Source organism: Strigops habroptila, chromosome 1 (assembly GCF_004027225.2).
Source record: "Strigops habroptila isolate Jane chromosome 1, bStrHab1.2.pri, whole genome shotgun sequence".
NCBI classification, from domain to species: Eukaryota; Metazoa; Chordata; class Aves; order Psittaciformes; family Psittacidae; genus Strigops; species Strigops habroptila.
In genome coordinates, this window is record NC_044277.2 from 119,763,889 (window position 1) to 119,782,853 (window position 18,965).

At 39.9% G+C, this 18,965-nt stretch overlaps 1 protein-coding gene across 5 annotated transcripts in view; it reads left to right on the top strand.

Annotated features, from left to right (window-relative positions):
- The window catches only part of ADAM22 (ADAM metallopeptidase domain 22), a 137,420-nt gene that overhangs the window by 47,867 nt on the left and 70,588 nt on the right, over window positions 1–18,965 (top strand). For all 5 annotated transcript variants that reach the window (XR_003993083.2, XM_030497005.2, XM_030497019.2 and 2 more), the window contains exon 4: window positions 11,880–11,946. Coding sequence is in view for 4 of the 5 variants with exons in the window: in XM_030497005.2 (XP_030352865.1) it covers window positions 11,880–11,946 (67 nt within the window). In the remaining variant the exon portion in view is untranslated. The remainder of the gene's footprint in view (window positions 1–11,879; window positions 11,947–18,965) is intronic.

The following is an 18,965-nucleotide window of genomic DNA, read 5'->3' on the forward strand; positions in this document are numbered from 1 at the left end:
CTTTTTTACTACTTAAAAACCAGCCATAGTTATGTCACCTACCAGTGTAACTGGCCTTAATAGTCTTTGAGAAGGAGTGTGAAAATGAGGAGTTTTGTATATAAAGCAGCGAAGCTAGTGTTAGGGTAGGAGGGATGTGATACCTATGATAAGAAAAAGGGGAAATATTTGAACCCTGCAAGTGTTTTGTTGTAGGATTTTCAGTATGGGTTGAATCATAGTCGTATCCATGCAGCAGCAGATGGAAAACTGACAAAGCTGCATTTTCAGAAATGGATGTCCAGTTACAGATGTGGAGCAGTCTCCGCAATGGATGCAGTTAGCAGGGTGCTGCTGACTGCTGTTGTTCTGTACAGCTGTTGCAGGTTACATGGTGTGGATACAAACTATATATTTAAAAGCAATCCTGTGTTGATATGTGGAAAATAATTTGCATCCTATAAGCACAAATATATTTTTCTCTCAGTTTCAAGAAATTACTTCGGATAGAAAGGGAATTTTAAAATAGCAAATTTCTGAATTTATTTTACCCTAAGGAGCAGTGACAAACAAACAAAACTGCATTATACCCTGGTCCATCTGTCCTGGCATTGGCAGTGGGAGATACTGTGAAAGAGCACAGGGGCTGGGCTGCTTTAAGGGTCCATTCCACTCACTCCCTCAGCATCCATTAAAGGTGCCAGAAGGCACATCCCTCCATATGCCTTTTAGTGCCTGTTTATGAAGCCGCTGTCCATGTCTTAGTCCTTTTCTGGGGTACCTTCTGATACTGTCTGCCTGTAGAGCCTTCTGTGGCAACATGGTGCAGAGATTCACAACTTGTTGTGTGACATGGTGCTTTTTTTGATCTGTTTTAAATTGGTCTTCTAATTTCTTCAAGTACTTCCTTATTTTACTAATGTGGAATTAGGTGAATAACAGCTGTGCATTAATTCTGTCTGTGATCATGTGATATTGTAGACCTCTATCATATTCCCCCACCCTCACCCTATTCTCCTCCAAATTGAAGAGCCTTTTGAGTTTAGAGAGGATGATTTACTGGTAGGTAACACACAGGGACGTGAAGTAACCTGCTGGGTCATCAGCAATGCCAGAGCCGTCTGGCAAGCCAGCCAAATCTGACTTGGAACAGCACCGGGGAATGGATTTTTTTGTCTCTCTGAAGCTAGCTGTTTTCTTGCAGTTGTGTATGCTAAATGAAGATTGATGATTGTAAGTTTGGGGAGCTGTGATAATTCCTTGGGCTGTGTTTAAGTGATTAGTGTTGTCTCAGAATCTGGCTCCTGAGGATTTGGTGGTTAAGGGACTCTTGTCTTCCCACTCTTCATTCATTTTTTAAAATGAGCCATGCATTTTATTTCACAAAGCTTTGTGTCATTTGTCATGGGTGGATATTCTGTGATCCAGTAATGCAGACTGTTTCTTCAAGAGACACCTTTCTCTGTCTCCCTTACCAGTGCGTTTGGCTTTACTTGCATATTTTCAGACTAAAACCCTGGCTCACCCACAAATGCAGTGTGGGACTTTTGACTTATGATCCACACAGTGTGCTGTGCTATTAAAATGGACCTTCTATATCAAATGAGAGAGGTTACAGTGCTGTAGCAGGTACCTGTAATTTTAGTTCTTGCTCTTTAATTTGCCTGCCATTGTAGATATTTTTCGTGTCATGACTCATTTTTCCTGAGCCCCTCTACCAATAACAGGCTTTTTCAATGTCTTTGTACTTTCAAGCCCATTTCAATCTTCTTGAAATTCTATTAGATTGTCTCCATCAAAATAATTTCTAGAAATGAATTAGTTCCTAGATTTAAGGTTTACTATCTTTTGAATTTAAAGCTATTTTCAGGTATACCCTTTTCTAAAGTTCACGTTTTGTGAACAAAAATAAGAGTAATGGTAACTCTTTTTTCTGACCTGTTTCTGAAACACCTTAGGTACTTAAACAGTTGGTGCATTCATTAGATTAACAATAAAACCAAACTTCTCCATAATTTTTCCATCCATATATGCTAATACTCTTTAATTATATGAAAATTCTTGTGGCATAAGCAACACTTCAAATTTGAGAATAAAATTCAGGTTTTAACAGCAGGTAACCAGGAGTGTAAGGGGGTGATCATCCTAAGTGCTTATAAAAGAAATGACAGCACAGTGGGGGAAAGCTTTGCTGTCATTAAGGATGCATATTTTAGGATGGATATACTTAGTGTTAGTGTCAAACTGTAAATGTAATCTTGAAGAGATACTGACTCCTTTGCTGGTCTTTTTTGGCATCATGCAGAAGCGGGAAGCAGCAGCATGGAAATGCTGGTTGGTAAAAAGGGGTGATGAGCTGGGGAATAGAGGAGGAGTAGTAATATGACCAGGAAGAGGAGACCTGAGGACAGAGGAGGTGGATACATTGGTGGCATGTTTGAAAGGAGATGATGAAACAGGCAGGAGCTGGGGCACAGCTTCATTTGCCGCCTTCGTAGTCCTATTTTATTCGGCTTAAGTTTTTTATTTGTGTAAATCGGTGCTATTGTTGCCAAAGTAGGGTAGTCTGGGAGTGAAGCAAGGCTGTGCTGGCAGTGAGGCGGTTTGCTGGACAGTCCCAGTTTACCCATTACTCAGTTGGCAAGTGTGTATGTGCAAAGCAAGCGGCAATGACTGGTCCCTTTGGATTTCTTATGTGGCTTTGGATAAGCATCCTCCAAAGTGGTGCCTTCACCATTTGCTTTAGTGACTGTTCATTGTTCCTCAGGCACCCTGTGAGCAGGATACTTGGGATCAGCTCTGAAGACTCCAAGAGCTCCTGAGTTGTTCTAACTGCAACACAGGGCAGGACACACCTGAAATGTGTTATGATGAAAAAGATACTGTATTTCTACAGTATATGGCTCTGTGAAGTTTCAAACTAGGGACTCAAAACAAACATACTTTAAAGATTTCTAGTACTGAGTACAATGCTATCGCCTACTTTCCTGAGGGCTCGTATGTGGAGGACTCAGTATTTCTGTTTTGCAAATACTTTGAGAGAGCATCACAGAGACGCCCATGAATACAGGAATAATTTGTATATTTGCTCCAGGACAAGATGATGTATACAGTAACTAGAATTTGAGCGCAAATCTTGAAGGAAGCTACCAAATAAAAATATTCAGTAATGATCATTGACTAAATGATCCAGATATCTTGTGCAAAATGTATGTGCTTGTATTTAATAGCATAAAGTCATGCCAGGGCCATGTTGAGATGGCTGATATTTTATAACACTTAAGCATTTAAGTTTGCAGTTTTTCTCTATTAATATAGTATTTGTGGACAATAAACAAATAGGTGCAGAGAGTTGGGTTGAAATGTGTTTGAAATCACAAGTGAGTTTACTTGGGAAGTGATTTTTCATATAGTATAAAACAGCTTGACTGTATGAAGCAGCATATTAAAAACTAGGATTAGACCATGCTAGTAGATTTGTGCAGGAAAATGTGTAACCTGTTCTTCTTGTGTGCTTGCCTTTTCCTTTTATTATTAATTTACCATCTTTTCGAATACTAGAATTAGCTATGTTTATCCTGATTCTAAAATAACAAGCATATGAACCATGGCATTGAGGTAACTGCTTTGTAGTAGTGGTATGAGCATGTTCTAAAAATATATGCTCATTTTAATAGGATTCCTTCTGAAATTTCTTTAGGGGACAAAAATGTAATTGCCTGAAGATGTACTGGTGTAAATTATTCATCAGCAAAAGCACAGTGAGGTTTTATTGACACTTGCATTGCCATCAGTACTGTAAGGAAAACTAGAGCAGAGTAAGTAAACTAACTTTTTGTCTGACAAGAGTATTGCAAAAACTGCCATTTATTCTTTAGGCTTCTAAAAGTCTCTAGTTTATCATTATGGCATCTTGAGTAGCAGTGTCTCCTCCTGGATACTGGGAAGAATCTCTGTGTATAGGGGTGCAGCTTCCTTGTTAGGGCAGTAGATTAAATTTCCCTGTTTGGACGAGAAGACTGTAATCATCTTCCCTCAATCACCAGCAGGATGAATTAACTGCTGTATTGAATATGTGCCCTTTGCAGTGCTTGTGCCACACAATGTTCTAAAATGCATGATTTTTAAAAAAAATGCAGTGTATATCACTGTATATTTTTTATCTACTTATTTCAATATACATATTAAGATAAGTTTACTAATGTGAGAAATATTAACAGTAATTTGATTATATTTGAGTTGCAATAAAAATAGAATCTGAAATAGTGATTTCAGAGCTGCTTTAGGTTTGTTTTGCTTTTACTTTGTTGGGGTAGGAAGCTATATTCAGATTTCATTAAAACATAGTGAAAAGAAATGTGTGGTGATATGAGTCAGTAAATGATTAGTTTGCATCTCTCTTTCTAGCTGCAGAACTTAAATATAAACGTGGTATTTTCCAGGGGAAAAATACAAGCAGTATCTGTTGATCAGTATGTGCCACATTTTAGAGTAATTTCTCATAAAATTGCAGATATGGTCATCTAGATAGAGGAGATCAGACTGAATTGCAAAGATTGAAAAGGATGGACTAAAAAGTCCGTGGTGTAGTAACTGTAGATGGACAGTGGCACCACAAAATGCCTGCTAGCAGTGAGAGCTGGATGTACTTCAGGTACAGTTCACTTGCACAGGGCATGTCCAGCATCAGGATATGGCCACACCATCCTGTGAAACTATCTAGTTGAAACTATCTCTGTTGCTTTACAGGTATTCCTTGCAGCTTTTGCTGTGTCCTTTCTCCTTTTTTTAATACTAGCGATAGGAACCATGTGCATAATAGAAATTCAGTGAAACTAAGCAGGAATGTCTTCAACCTGCTTAAACCTTTTCCCATCAAGAAATAAAGCCAATCCAGTAAATCAGACACATGCTGTTTGTAAGCCAGAGCAATAAGAATTGATCTCTGATGCTAGAAGTGGGGGCCCTGCACAGGCCTGCAGAGTTGCTCTGCAGTTTGGTGTCTGCAGTAGGATGCAGGGCAGTTACTATCATGTCCTACAGGCAAATTAGCTATTAAGGGACGAAGGGACAAAGTGCATTTTCAAGTTCAGATGGCATTAGGGATCCAAGAGAGAAGTCCCGAAGTGGGAAAAATTGAGCAAATGTTGGTATTTGGAAGAAACTTGATCAGAGATTCAAGTTGTGTATCATTGCCTGTTACTGAAATGTGAAATTAAGCTCCAGCAAAGGACTGAGATTGGGTACGACTCAGGACTTGTGTATAATCAAGAGCTCAACCCATTTGGAAGACCCTAGTAACTTTTTGGAGAAAGTCTTTGGTTGGTAGGAGTAGAAACATTAAGAAATTACTTTCTCCTTTCTCCCTTTCATATTAGCAGCAACAGGAACAGAAAAGCACAATAAGAATGTTTTTAAAAGGAGAGAAGCTTCAATATGTGCAGACAAGAACGGACTGTTTTTCTCAGTTGCTTTTTCCTTCCTCTAAGTAGGCACTGTGAAAATTGCTGTGGTGTCTCAGAGAAGCTACCTAATTCTGATTGATTAGTCCATTTGGCTAATTTAACATCTACAGTCATTAAATTAACTATCCACATGAGAAGAAATTCAGCAATTCTTTGAGGGGAAGGAGGGATGAAAGTTTTAGAGCTGTGGCTGTTAAAGCAGATAGATTCATGGAGCATGGAGGTAGCTAATCCCCTCTGAAGTGCAAGGAAAGATCATGTATGAGCAGAGAGAAGGTGTTCGGGTCAGCATAAGGATAAAGGAGAATTAGAATGTCCTAGCTAGTCAGATACAGAAATCTGCCAGCTTAGTGGCTTCTTTCTAGTTTATCTTGCTGTATTTTTTAGTTAGCTCATGGCTAACTGAAAATGTTTTAGGACCATAGTGTAATGTGAGGTAATCCTGATTCTCCCTTGTACTGTTAACTGACTGGCAGATTGAATAATCCATTCTGTTCCCTCTCATCTAGTTTTGCCACTTTCATGGTTCTTGTTTCATGATAATAATCAACCTGCCTTCTCTTCCCTGGTGTGCAAGATGAGCTGTTCTAAAAAATGACCTCCCCTAGTCACTCCTTTCCTATATATTATTTCTGTTAGTGAAACGAGTCTTTCAGCACTTTTCTTCAAGCAACATGCTGGTAGTTTCCCATCTTCTACAACAATCTCCTATATGAATCTGATTTCCTCCCTTTTCTCTTCTCTTGAGGGGGATAACTTTTCCTTACATGCTTGAGTTATAATTCAGACCTTTCCAGGTTACTTGGTAGAGGATGTACACCACTGGGGAAAATCTTTCACTTCACCTTTATGTGCTTGGTACCTGAACAGTGCCCATTCCTTTTACTGCAGCCCTCTGAAGCGTGATATTGCAGGAAACCCCCTTATCACAGCTTGCTCCTGCAATGTGGATTAGCATTAATTGTGCAGCTGATATGGCATCTTTCTCTTATCAGTGTCTCAATCATTTCCCTGAACCTGTCTTTTTCTCTTGAATGTCTCCATATGTCTGTTGACAATTTCCTGCTGGCATTCAACCCATCCAGGCCTTTCTGCTGATTTCAGCTGAAACTCTTGTCTTCCTTTTCAGTAATGCATCTCAGCTCCGATCTCTCATTTGATGTTCTTGTCTGGCACCATATTTAATCTGAAATTTCAGGTGTACATAATGGAGAGTTGTGGAGACAGAAATAGGGCTAAACAGACAGATGAAATGATAAAGAAGTCCCCCAGTGTCCAAGAAGACCCAGCAACAGTATCAGATATCCTGAAGCCAGACATTTCATTTATAATACTGATATGCCAACAAAGATGCATTTTATAACTATGTTGATGAACTCCCTTTATTTCCACCTTTCTTAAGTTTGTTAGTCTTGCTTTGGCCTCTAAAGAGGCCCCTATAATTTCTGCTTTTTTTCTTCCATAAGTTCTAGGCGTTCCATCTTTACTATCTCTTAATCTGGAGAGTTAATTTTTGTTCAGATGGCTAGTGATGGGCATTTTTCTTTTCTTCTTGAAAATGAAAGTTTCTATTACATTTTCAGGGATAATTCCCAGTTTGTTATCCATTTCATACTCAAATGCAAGCCTGTTCCCTTTTTAAAAATCTTTAATGGTCTCTTTTTTACTTCTTTCAAGTTGGAGTGCTTTATAATCTGTTTTTTTTCCTTTCTGTTTCTTTAAATACTTGGCCTGTCCTGTCCTCTTTTCTCTTGACACCTCATTTCTCCCCCTCCATTTGCTTGCAAGAGCAGCCTCTTTCTGCTGGGGAACCCATCTGTTGCCAAAGCTCATCTGTTTTCCTTGGTTCCCAATCCCAGCTTTGGTTTGGTAAAACTCATATGCAAATGCTAAAATTAATTCAAGCTAGAATTTAAGTGCATATACATGCATGATCTTGGATAAGGATCTAATTTTCTTAGTTGGGCTCTCTTGTGTAAGAAAATTCCTGCAGCCGCCTCCTCTTGTGTTCTACTGTTGTGACTATTGGGGAGAGCTGGAAAAGCAGAGGAGCTTGCTCATTTTATTCTTCTGGCCCTTATGCTATTGAGTCTGTATGGGATGGACTCATGTGGTTATGACTTAACGTAATGCTCCAAAAAACGATGCTTCTGTAAACAAAGCTACACTACTTGATTTGTGTATATTTTTAAAATAACAGACCTTTGAAAACAGAATTGCTATTATTAGCATAGCTGTTTTTTACTTGTAAAAGCCACAGATCACATGTGCGTCTTCCCTGTGAAATGTTTTATTTTTAGGCCTTAACATATGCAGGTTTTTGTCATGCCTTTTCAAAGAATTAGTATCAATGCCTCAATGAATGTTTCTGAAAATCTCAGTCTGCAGTATTGTCTTTTATAGTGTAGATGTTTTTTCACTGTTATTTTCTACATCCCTTGTATTTTTAAGACATTTTTCATGTTTTGGGTTTTTTTTTTTCCCCCCTCACGTGCAGATTTCCTTTATAATTAATACCAAAACTACTACTTAAACTGTCAAAGATGGCTTTTAGGATAGATTGGCAGGCAAGCTAAATTATTTGTATTTCATCTCTACCATAGGAAAAGGTTGGGTGATTTACGTTGAAATGTATATTATTTTAATGCTGTTTGCTCAGTGTCTTGTGTTGCTTAAATAATTTTCATTGTGTTTCACTACAGCTTTTTTGTTTTAAAGTAATGACTTTTATTAAAATTAAACAATTACGTGCTTCACTGTTACTGAGGACAAAACATTACTCTACTTATGGGGTGATTTCAGGAGAGAAGCATATCTTTTGGCATAAGTTTCCAGGACTGTGTGTAATTGTTAGTTTGTAGCTTAGTTTGTAATAGCACTGATTGCATTATTGGATCTGCAAGACTGTTGTGTTTTTTACGATATTTTCTCTGCAGTGAGTCATAATAATAATAATAATAAAGCATAACATGGCATAATTTGTAGGTTTTTCTACTGATAAAGTATTCCCAGACATATGCTGCCGGCCATGTTACTTAGGGTAGGCATTAAAAATTTCTTTAAACGCATTTGTAAGCTCTGGGCTCGATCCCCAAAAGCTGTGCAGGCTGGTGACCCCATGGTGTTTCCCTTCCAGCCAGGCTTATTTTGGGAATGGAGGCACCTGCCCTGTCCTGTGACAGTGGCCCAAGGCAAATGCTGAGGAAGAAGAAGAGCAGAACAAGAAAGTATGAGGCTTCCCTAGAGTCCTTTTCCAGGACTCCAAAACTTTGAGTCAGGTATGATAACTGAGGGTGCATTTGGCAGCCCTCAGTTATGTCCATTAACTTGTCCATTCCCAGCTTGAACCAGTACAGATCTCCAGCATCTATGCTCTCCTGTGGCAAGAGGTTCCACACTGTAACCAGGAGCTGTGCCAGAAAAGGTTTCTGTCTATTTGTTACCTCCTAGTTCTTTCATTGTGCAAGGCAGAGAATCATCAATCTCTTTGTTTTCTCATGCCAGGCCTAATTTCCAGATCTTTGAAAACACAATGTATGATCTTCCAGAACATAAAAACATTAACAGTGGTATCTTTTAAAAAGTGACAATAGCAACAATTTTGTCAGACCCACATCAGAAGACCCTGTGCTTCTCCTTGTCATCTCTCCAAATAGTACTGTAAATTCTCTCTGAGTTAAGTAATTCTGTTTGATCTCTGTCTTTTGTATTGTATACTTACTTTTTATAATCACTTGCATCTTCTTTTGCACAAAAACCTTTGTGGCCATCAGACAAGGAGTCTCCCAGAAATAGTCAAAAGTAAAAGTAGATCCCTAAGCTATAAAGGTGGCTTTAGTAAATCTATGGAAGCATAGACTTTTACTGGGAAGAAAGTGTAGCGAATGCTGAGAAACTATATATCTAACTTAAGCAAGCTAAACTAAATAGATTTTAAGAGAGCATCTGTCTAAATTTCTAAATCTGGAAAATGCATACAGACCTTATAGAAGTCTTTGAGCTTCCCCAGGTGGATGAGTGTCCTAAATATTTAATATTAACTTCTAAGAGGAGTTAATTGTAATCAGTAAGTCAAACAACAGCATCTCTTTTAGGTTCTCTTCAATAACGGGTCTCTCGCAGGCTGCTATGCAAAGCATCAATTGGCAGCTGCTCAGGTAATTTCCTTCCCTTGCGTCAGCTCTGGAGCTTATCATACCTCTTCACAAGGGACTTCAATTACCTAATGCAACAAAAACATAGGTTTGTTGAACCCTTCTAAGTGTACTTTGATGAGTGCCAGTGCTGACACCAAGAGTATTTTGATGAGTGTTAGTTCCGACACTGAGAGTATTTTGATGAGTGTTCATGCTGACACAGGTAGGTTTAACACTTGCTGCTGAGGGGGCACCAAGACCTGCTTTCGTCAGCAACCAGCTGTGAATTCACTGTGGCTGAGGGGACCCCACCTTTATAGACAGGTTTCCCATGGATGCTCCTATTCAGATATTTATTAGCGTCCCCCTTTTTGTTGCCTCTGTCACTTAGGTACAAAGTCTTTCTTTCAACATGCATTGACTCATTGACTGTCCTTGTACGTTCTATGTTCTGCCAGCATCTTTTACAGCCTAATTAGCTACTTTACATCTTGGTGTATAAACTGGTGCATTCAGATCCCCTTACATTTAAATTTTTTGCTAGACTTCAGGAGCTTTCCATTCCCTGGTTATCTTGGGAGTCTCTCTGTACTTCCAGGTAATTGAATTTTCTAAGCAAAGCTGTCCAGTACCTGTCCGCAGTATTTGAAAAGAGGTCTCATTTGGACAATGGTATTAATCTTACCTCAGTTTGACTGGAAATACATCTTCTTTGATGTATTCTGGGATGACAGCTGTGTTTTTCAGGAAGGCACCCTATTGATCTGGCAAATCATTTTGCCAGAAACAAGTGCAATCATGTCTCTCTCCTTTTTAAACCAGGCCCTCCAAAACAACATAATAGAAATTCCCTCCAGCCCTTAAGTGCATATATTTGCTCTTTGTACAATTGAATGTGATCCTTTTTCTAATATCCAGTCCTGAAGATCATCCAGTTCTTTCCTGTGGGAGTTTTTTGATCTTCGTCTTTATTCCCCATGCTTTCCAACTTGCCATTATCAGTACATTTTATTAGAGCACTCCTGGTTTTTGTGCCTGGGTTATTAATGCAAATACAAAACTGGCAGTTCGTAGGGCCGATATGGAAGGACCCATACTACCAGCCTTGTCCTGCTCTGGGCTGTCACCAGTGCCTGTGTGAGCAAAACAGTCCATGGCCCTGCTGCCTGTTTAGCCAGGGCAAAGCTCCACAGCTGAGTGGCAGCTGCCCTGGGTGCTGCTCTGCTGTCCCTGCCCTCCCAAAGCAGGTCAGCTTGCTTCTGCCTCTTTTACTGAGAAGGTCTGTGCTCGCTGCTTCTTGTCCCATCAGTCAGCGTGCCTGTTGTCATATTTTCTTTACCAATTCTTTGTCTTTTCCAGTTTGATTGCCTTTTGGGTGGGACAATATCAAATCTTTATACAGATGTATAAAAATAATCTGTAAAATTTTGAAATCTTTGAAAATGTTTGGTGAGATTTCTGATGTAGATGATGTGCTTTCCTGGACAGTAACTTGGGTGTGAGAGGATTTGACTGGGTTTAGCATTGAAGTGTCAGTAAATACACTGTGCACTTACATAAATTTGCCTCAGGTCTGATTGTTTTTTCACTTCAGTGTTTGTTCCAAAGCCTTGTGTACTTTTGAGGCTGGGTTTGCTGTTGCTCAGAGCATTTTCCTCTGCCGGAACAGCAGTGCTGCCAGGGGGAGTGGTTGTGAGGGATGGCCGCTGGCGGAGGCCTGCTCTGGCTGCCCAAGGACAGCATGGCGCCTGCCGCCAGCCTGCACCAGGTGGAACTGGCTGTGAGGTACGGTGTGGCTGGTGGCTCTGCCTGCCCACTTAGCGTGATCCTGAGCTCACCATATTGCTGTTACAAGGTCATTACATGATTGTGCATTGTGTCCTTAGGTGGCAGCTGCCATTTTACCTCAGATACAGCCTGCAGCAGGAGTGACTTCAACTGTTCTCTTATCCTTCTGCTGTTTTCTTTCTTTAAAATTCACCTAACTTATGTACTGCTTTTAGCAACAAATAGAAAAGTCTTCTGAATTAAAATTGGTATTGCTGGCTGGTTTTGAACCTTCTATGAAGAGAACCCCCCTCAGTTTTCCTTGTCCCACCTTCTGGTATTAAAAATGAATGTATCCCATGGACTATGTGACTCCATTGGAGGTGGTGGTTTCAGTGATTTTTATGGACATTTTAGGAAAAGTATCCTGCAGGCTTTGCCCTTTTCAAATGTAAATGTTTAATCAGTGCTTGCTGAGAGGGAGTGGAAGAACACATGCTCGAGGCTCATGGTTCTTTTTTTCTTCTTGCAGTGACCTGCTGTCTTCTGAATATCTTGAGAGGCATATCGAGCAAGGTGGGAAGACAGTGGAAGTTAAAGTAAGAATTTCCTGTTCTATGCTTTGATTTTTAAATTTGCTTTGCTTTTGATGCTAACACAAACTCACCTGTTTTCTTGTAAGGAGAACTATCTGAGTTTTCAGGTCATTTGTTTCACTCTTCTGAGGCAAACATGTTTCGTGTCTTCTAACTTTTCATTTTTTTAAATAAGAGAAAAAAAACCCCTTTATTGGCAAATTTAGTACATTAATGTTTATATCAAAATGCTATCCATGAAAATTGTATGCATGGTAGTTCTTTTCACTAGTACACATAATTTTGATGCCTGTTAAAGAAAATCTTTATGATTTCGTAGCTAGTATTTCCTCATTGTAATAAACCCCAAGTTTGTTGTTTTTAATGAGCTTCTTTGTAAGTTTGATACTAGCGACATTTATTGTATAAGATTTCCAAATATCTAGTCACTGTCTCAAATTCTGTGTTTCCTTCTCTGGATATTTGTTGGTGTGATGGCTATAAGATCCTGTTGCAGTTGTCTTCTGTGAAATGTCCTACTGCCTTTGCAAAAGTGTTTTGTTACTTGCATGCAACATGGGAGAATTTTCCTGAGGATCTTCTGTTTGTTCAGATAATATTTTGTAGATGTCAAGTGTAAAATCACTGTACACTATTTAAAAGGTGCATGACTGCAATATTCTGTGCATAATGGAAACTCTTTAAATTTGGCTATCAGGTCAAATTTTGTTAAAAGTTTACATTTTATTAAAAAACCTTTCAAAGTATTTTACTAAATCTGAGATCACCTAAATACCCTGAAACAAATGTATTAGTATCTGCAGTGTGAAAGTAGAAGTGGAAATCCTTTAGCCACTGAGTAGCTGAACATACCTGCTTCCTTTGGTTTATCCATTTCTAGCATTTGCAAACTTGAAATCTGCTTTCTTTTTACTCTTTGATAATAGTCTGCACACATTATGAGACTGAGGCAACACATACCGTGTTCCATTGAACTGTAAAGACTAATTTCTCAGTCAGCTGTACTCTGCAGTTATGAAATCTTGACTCAGATTCATAATATGAGTCAAAGCAGAAGTAAAGATAATAGCTGATATTAATAAGAACAAAACAATCCATTTGTCTGCATCAAGGTGTATATGAAAGTTAGCTAAGTTAATCTATCTGAGTCCCATCACTGAATTAGAACAAATCAGTTTCTGATGAGTAAGCCTTAATCAAGCAAGGAAATGCTTGAAATCAATGGCTCATGTCATGTAAGTACTGTTTAATTGCAGTAGAAGAGACAGGTGGATTGGGCCTTTTAGAGGAAGGGTCATAAAATGTTTTCTGGGCAAACATCTCCCAGTCTTCAGGGTCCCAGAGATTATTTCCCCTTCAGTTCGCTGTGGTATACCTTCAGGGATGCCTATCATTGCCTTGCTTAGTACTCTCAAGTATGCTTTAAGTAGAGAACCATCATTGCTGCGTTGACCTTGATGCTCGAGACAAACTGAATTGGGAGTGAAAGGGTCACAAGGTTGCACTGCAAAGGAGGGACGCTGCTGCTGGGTGGATGCTCACCTGCACCTTGTGCACCCATGGGCAGGGGTTCAGGGATAGCCAGGGTGTGCAGGGGGGCTTTTCTGCCACCTCCTCACCCACTGCACCAGGAGTTCGGCAGCAGTCATGCAGAAGTGTGCCAGGAAAGGGGATATATATATTTCTTGCTTGTTTTGCTGCATCGAAGTGTCTGGGATTGGAGGAGAGGGAAGCAGCTGATGCAACAAAATGTATGGAAGTGCCCACAGTCATGGGCACATTGTCAGAAAAGTTCATATATCGAAAGATTTTTGGAAGAGTGCAGGCTGCCGAGTATATTTTGATGCCAGACACTGAGTGAGGTTAATTTCAGTACCCAGTAGATGTTTAAAAATAAATCTGCTTCCCTCTGTCCAGCCAGTATTTTTCAGAGCACCTGTAAGTGCCCTGGAGAACCCTGTTTGTCTATCGAATAATTTCTGAAAAGCCCATCAGTATCTGTTTTGCATTTGAGAAACTGAACTCTGGTTTATATCCAATGTTTTGAAAATCTTACTGCATATACAGTGTTTTTTCATTATGGTGATTTAGTACCTTCAATTTCTGTGGAAATTGTTTACCAAAACCGGTAACACCACCTTTAAATTGGTACTTACAATACACATAATTATTGTACTAGATTTTAGGGATTGTGCAGATTGCTTAGATACTTATTTAAAAATAGCTAGTAAAAGGGTGCAACTTATAAATAAATCAGAAAATATGCACTCTGCTCTGCAGCATATTCTTAAGCAGAAGCAGGAGAAGAGGTATTTCAGAAAGGAGCCAGATTTCTATCAGTTGCTTCGATGCGCTGCTCTTCACCCACCTCTCTGCGATTTGTCTTTGGCTGTAGGCTGAAACAGAGGCGGCCTGGCAACATCTCTCTTGCTGCCTTGGTGGGAGAAACAGTGACTGAAAGAAAATGTCCATCTGCCATCCACTGCCAGCTGCCGGCTTCGAGCAAGCCTGTTTATACAGCAAAAGGGCCTCCTCTGTTCTTAGTCTTCTTAGCAATATGAGGAGACGTGTTTTTTAAAATACAAATATATTTCCCTCTTGCATTTTTTGGTGCAGGAATACTGCATAAACATGCAAATCATCAGTGCTGCTGTTGTGCCATCAGCAGGAGCTTTGAATCACTGTGGGAAGGCAGCTGTATGTATGTGCACTCAGCAGTTTGGGAATGTTATAGGCATGAATGTGTCTGGGAAGTAGATGCCTGCATTGGCTTCTATGTGATGTGTTGATAACTACTTTTGCCACTCCTCCCTCTCCCCCCCCCCCCCCATAAAACTTCCTGTGCTGTAAAATACATATGGATCTTCTGCCATTACTTAGGATGCTTCAGACAGGAGATGGGGGAAGGGAAAGGGAGAAACACTCAGATCATTAAAAATGCCACTTTGAAGTAGGAAAAAGGGTTTTTTGTGGGGAGGAGAGTCCTCAGTTGTAACACACCTTTTTATCATAAAAGAAAATTGAATTATATTTGATTGCTGCATAATTTGTTAACACATTGGACTGTTGTGAAGGTGGAATGTTACACATCTTTTTGTAGGATCCCGCCGTTTAGCAGCTGCAGAAGAGAGGCTCCTCTGTGAGATGTCCTTGTTGATTTGGCATAGTTAGGCAGCACCTAAGACATTCTTATTAAACCAGCATCAATGTGCAATGCTTAAGAAAAACAAAAGGAGGTAGATCATAGAATCATAGAATGGTTTGGGTTGGAAAGGACCTTAAGATCGCCTAGTTCCAACCCCCCTGCCGTGGGGGGGGTGTCTTTGAATTATTTTGGTGTCTCCTACTTCCTTTACTTTAGATCTAACTGCTGGGAAAGCAGCAGTATTGGCCTAAACTCCCTCTGGTAGCAAAGAGAATATTCAATTAATAAGAAAGAGAAAAACCCTTCATGCATTGCCTTTTCCTGATTGTGTCAGTCCGGATCATCCTATGCTCACAGCACATAAATACTCAACTTGTGTATACTTAATGTTGCTGCAGTATATCTCTGTGTCCTTTTATCTCTCTCTCTTTTTTTTTGGGTTATCATTCTGTCGCTGATGCTGTCAGTAAGACGAAAGGCAAAACCCAGCTATGGTGCTGAGTAATTCACATTGCTGGATTTTTCTCCCTCAGAAGGAATAACTGATATCTATTCAGTGACAATGTCTCATATAAAAGGTTTCAGTCTTCCTCTTAGGAGAATGTAGGAATAAATGTTTCTGCCTGTATTCCACAAAAACATTGGAGAAGTCTATGACTTCTTAGAAAATTGCTTTCTGAAAAAAATTAAGCAATGAAAATAGTTCAGATCCCAGAGAACATGAACAGATAGAGCTGTGGTAGATAAATGCCATGAATTTTTGATGGCGTGTTTAAATATAACTAGAAGGAACTATATTTCATAGACAGACCTAGAATTCTTCAGTGCGGTGGTATGAACACAATAGGTGTATTATGGACACAAAAATAACAGCAGGAGTGCTTACAGCATAAAAGAACATTGCTTTTTGCTTCTACTTCACAGCATGCTTATGACCATGATAGTGTCAAACAACATAAATGGAGTAATATTAAATGCTAAGTACTGTTTTCCTCCATTGTGGTGTTGATGGAGAAGCTTTTGCCAAACTTATCTTGTGGCTTGAGATTGCCTTTCGGCTTTGTGTCCCAAGCTGTGCTGAACCATGCCGTTGGTCCATGCGATGCTCAGCCGCTGCTTGTGCAGCAGTGAACGCAAGCAATGCAGTGCCTAGCGCCTTCCTTCAAACCACCCGTGGCTGCCCTCTCGAGCTGGTGCTCTGTGATGGCTCTAGCAGAGGTGCCGTCATTGCAGTTTGGGGGATGAGGATTGTGGGGCAAATGCATTTTAATGCTGCACAGCAAAGCAGAACCCTTAGTTTGCAGAAACTGTCATTATTTCCTTCTGTTATGCATGGTGGTTGGCTGGTAGCATGCACAAAATGCCCGTTACTGTAGCTTACGGGTATTCTAATGCCTGTGTGCAAGAGGGGAAAATTATTGTTCTTCATTGTCTTGCTGTGATTAAAGTCTCAGCTTATGTATGCCATGTATTTGAAAGGCTCTTTAAATGTCCTTTTTCAGGAAAATAATATAGAAGCAGCCTCGACATGATGGGTCTTGCTTTTTCTGTTAAACTCCCTCCTTCAAATCTGATCTGCTCAGGGAGCCTGCCTGTGACTGAGGGCACATCTTAGTGCCTGTGTTTGATAAGACCTTATCCTCAGTAGTATCCCAACATTTCACTCTATCGCCACAGGTACGAACTGATCATAAGACTATAATGCTTGCCATGCAGCCAGAATAAACACTGAGCCAGCGAGCAGGTCATTGTAATCGATTGGTATGTTTCCAGTGTTACAGCAAGGTGCTTTCACCAGTATCTTCCAGTTTTAAGGGCTTCCAATGTCTGAGCTCCATAGAAGAATCTCTTAATTTTTCTTTAGCTTTTGATAACTGACTGTTTTGTAATCAAAGAGGAAGATATTTCAACTTGCCAGAAAAGCCCGTATGCTAAACAGGCTTTCCTGTGAGGGATTACATTTTCTTCCTGAAAACTGGAGCGCCAGTTCGGCTGGTGGGAGGGGATGGGAGGAGAGCACAGGGTGGCTCTGCCCCTGGGAGGATGGAGCCTGAGGCTGGTGGGGAGCTGTATGTGCATGTACCCAGAGCTTGCACAACCTGGTGATGAGCCCCTGGGGAAGGAAAGAAAATGAAAAGGAACAAATCATAAATAATGCAGGAATTATATATTGCTATTTCTGGCAAGGCTTTTTCAGCTGTGTCCAGAGACTAGAGAAGTTGTCAGTACCAGAAAAATCGCTCTCTTGCTTGTTTGAGAGAAGATTTTTGAAGAAGGATTCCCATAATGTCGTCAGAGCTCCTCTTCCCTATTCCCTCAGCAGAGCTCTGCTTGCCTTATGGCAAATTATGAATAAATCTAGGCCATAATCTACTTTTTAGTAATAGCAATAAACTAGAAGAAGAGCTGACAGGGAATCTGTGAGGCTGACACAGTTTAGCAGGGGATTCCTGCAAGGTTGATCTTCAGACTGCTCTCATCAAATATTTTCATTAATGATTTAGGTTAAAAAAAAAAAAAGTATATTAATGAAATTTGCTAGCAGTACAAGACTGGGAAGCATTACAGTGTACAGAAGGATCAGGTGGAGAAGTAGCTGTTTTCGACCAATGGAGTAAATAAAAATGGGATGAAATGGGATATAACAAATGACAACTTCTTTCACTTAGAGACTAATTAAAGGCATTTTGCTGTATGGTGGGAGTTCATAAATTCAAAGTTCCACAAGAAGATGATCAGAGTGTAGTAGGGGAGCAGGGAATGACTGTATGGCACATATCTTATAGAAGCTGTGGTCCCAGAGTATACTGGTCAAATTACTTCCCATAGATTTAGCTAGAATTAATGTTGCTGTATGTGTCTTGAAGAAGAGATGAAAAAAAAAAATTTCTGGGTGTTTTCAGTTACTCTGGACATCTTTTATTTCCGCAGTATCATCCTGCTGGATTGAGTTGATAGGCATTGAGAAATATCTCACTTTCTTGTTTTAGCATTGATTTAATTATGAAGGCAATCCCTTTGGGGTTTAGCAAAATATAGTGTCCTCTGTGGGGTACCAGGGCAAGATAATCAGCCATCATATATAATGCATTTGCCTGACCTGCAAGCTGGCACTTCTAATGTACATTTGCATTAGCTTTTTTTATATCTGTTTTTTATATTTCTGCTATTACTAGCTTACTTTTTATATACATCCTGCTTCTGAGAAGGAGGAAATTGAAAGTGGCAGCTTTCAGTATTAGGAGCCCTTCCCAGGCCATGTTTTTGAATATATTACACTAGAATGAATCTCACATCATGACTCATGTAGGATCCGACAGGTTTAATTATTTTGTCTTCCTTTTCTTTGTGACATAAAAGAATAAATCCAGTGCTTTTAGCTGGTCATGGAGAGGAAAAAAGTTGGCAGAAAGGGGAAGCCATCAAGAGCTTAAAATGTACATCCCATTGCGGTTGTGGGCCTCAGTAATGAAGTCCTGAACCCTGGTTCTGCTGAAGGGAGAAGTCAGGTGCCTTTGTGACCATGAGGAGTTACCTCTTGAGTACTCTCTGCTGCAGTTTTCAGATGCCCCAGAGGGAAGGCAGCAGTCCAGTGCTTGAATTTGCAGAAAAGTCCTGCCTGACTTTGTGTACCTCATGAGCTACTTCCCATGAGATACAACATACAGCATGCATAGACAGAGAGTGGCATCAACCAAGTGTTCAAGGATTAAGTACAGCTAAGAGGAGTTAACTACTGCTATAATGTTAAAGAACATTAAATCACTTTGTAGATGCTCTTATTAAAAAATAAAAGTGTATTTTTGGGTTTAACATAATTCCTTTGGGGAGGAATTAAGCTAAGCAAACTGAAGCTGCTGAACCTCTGAAAGAGTGC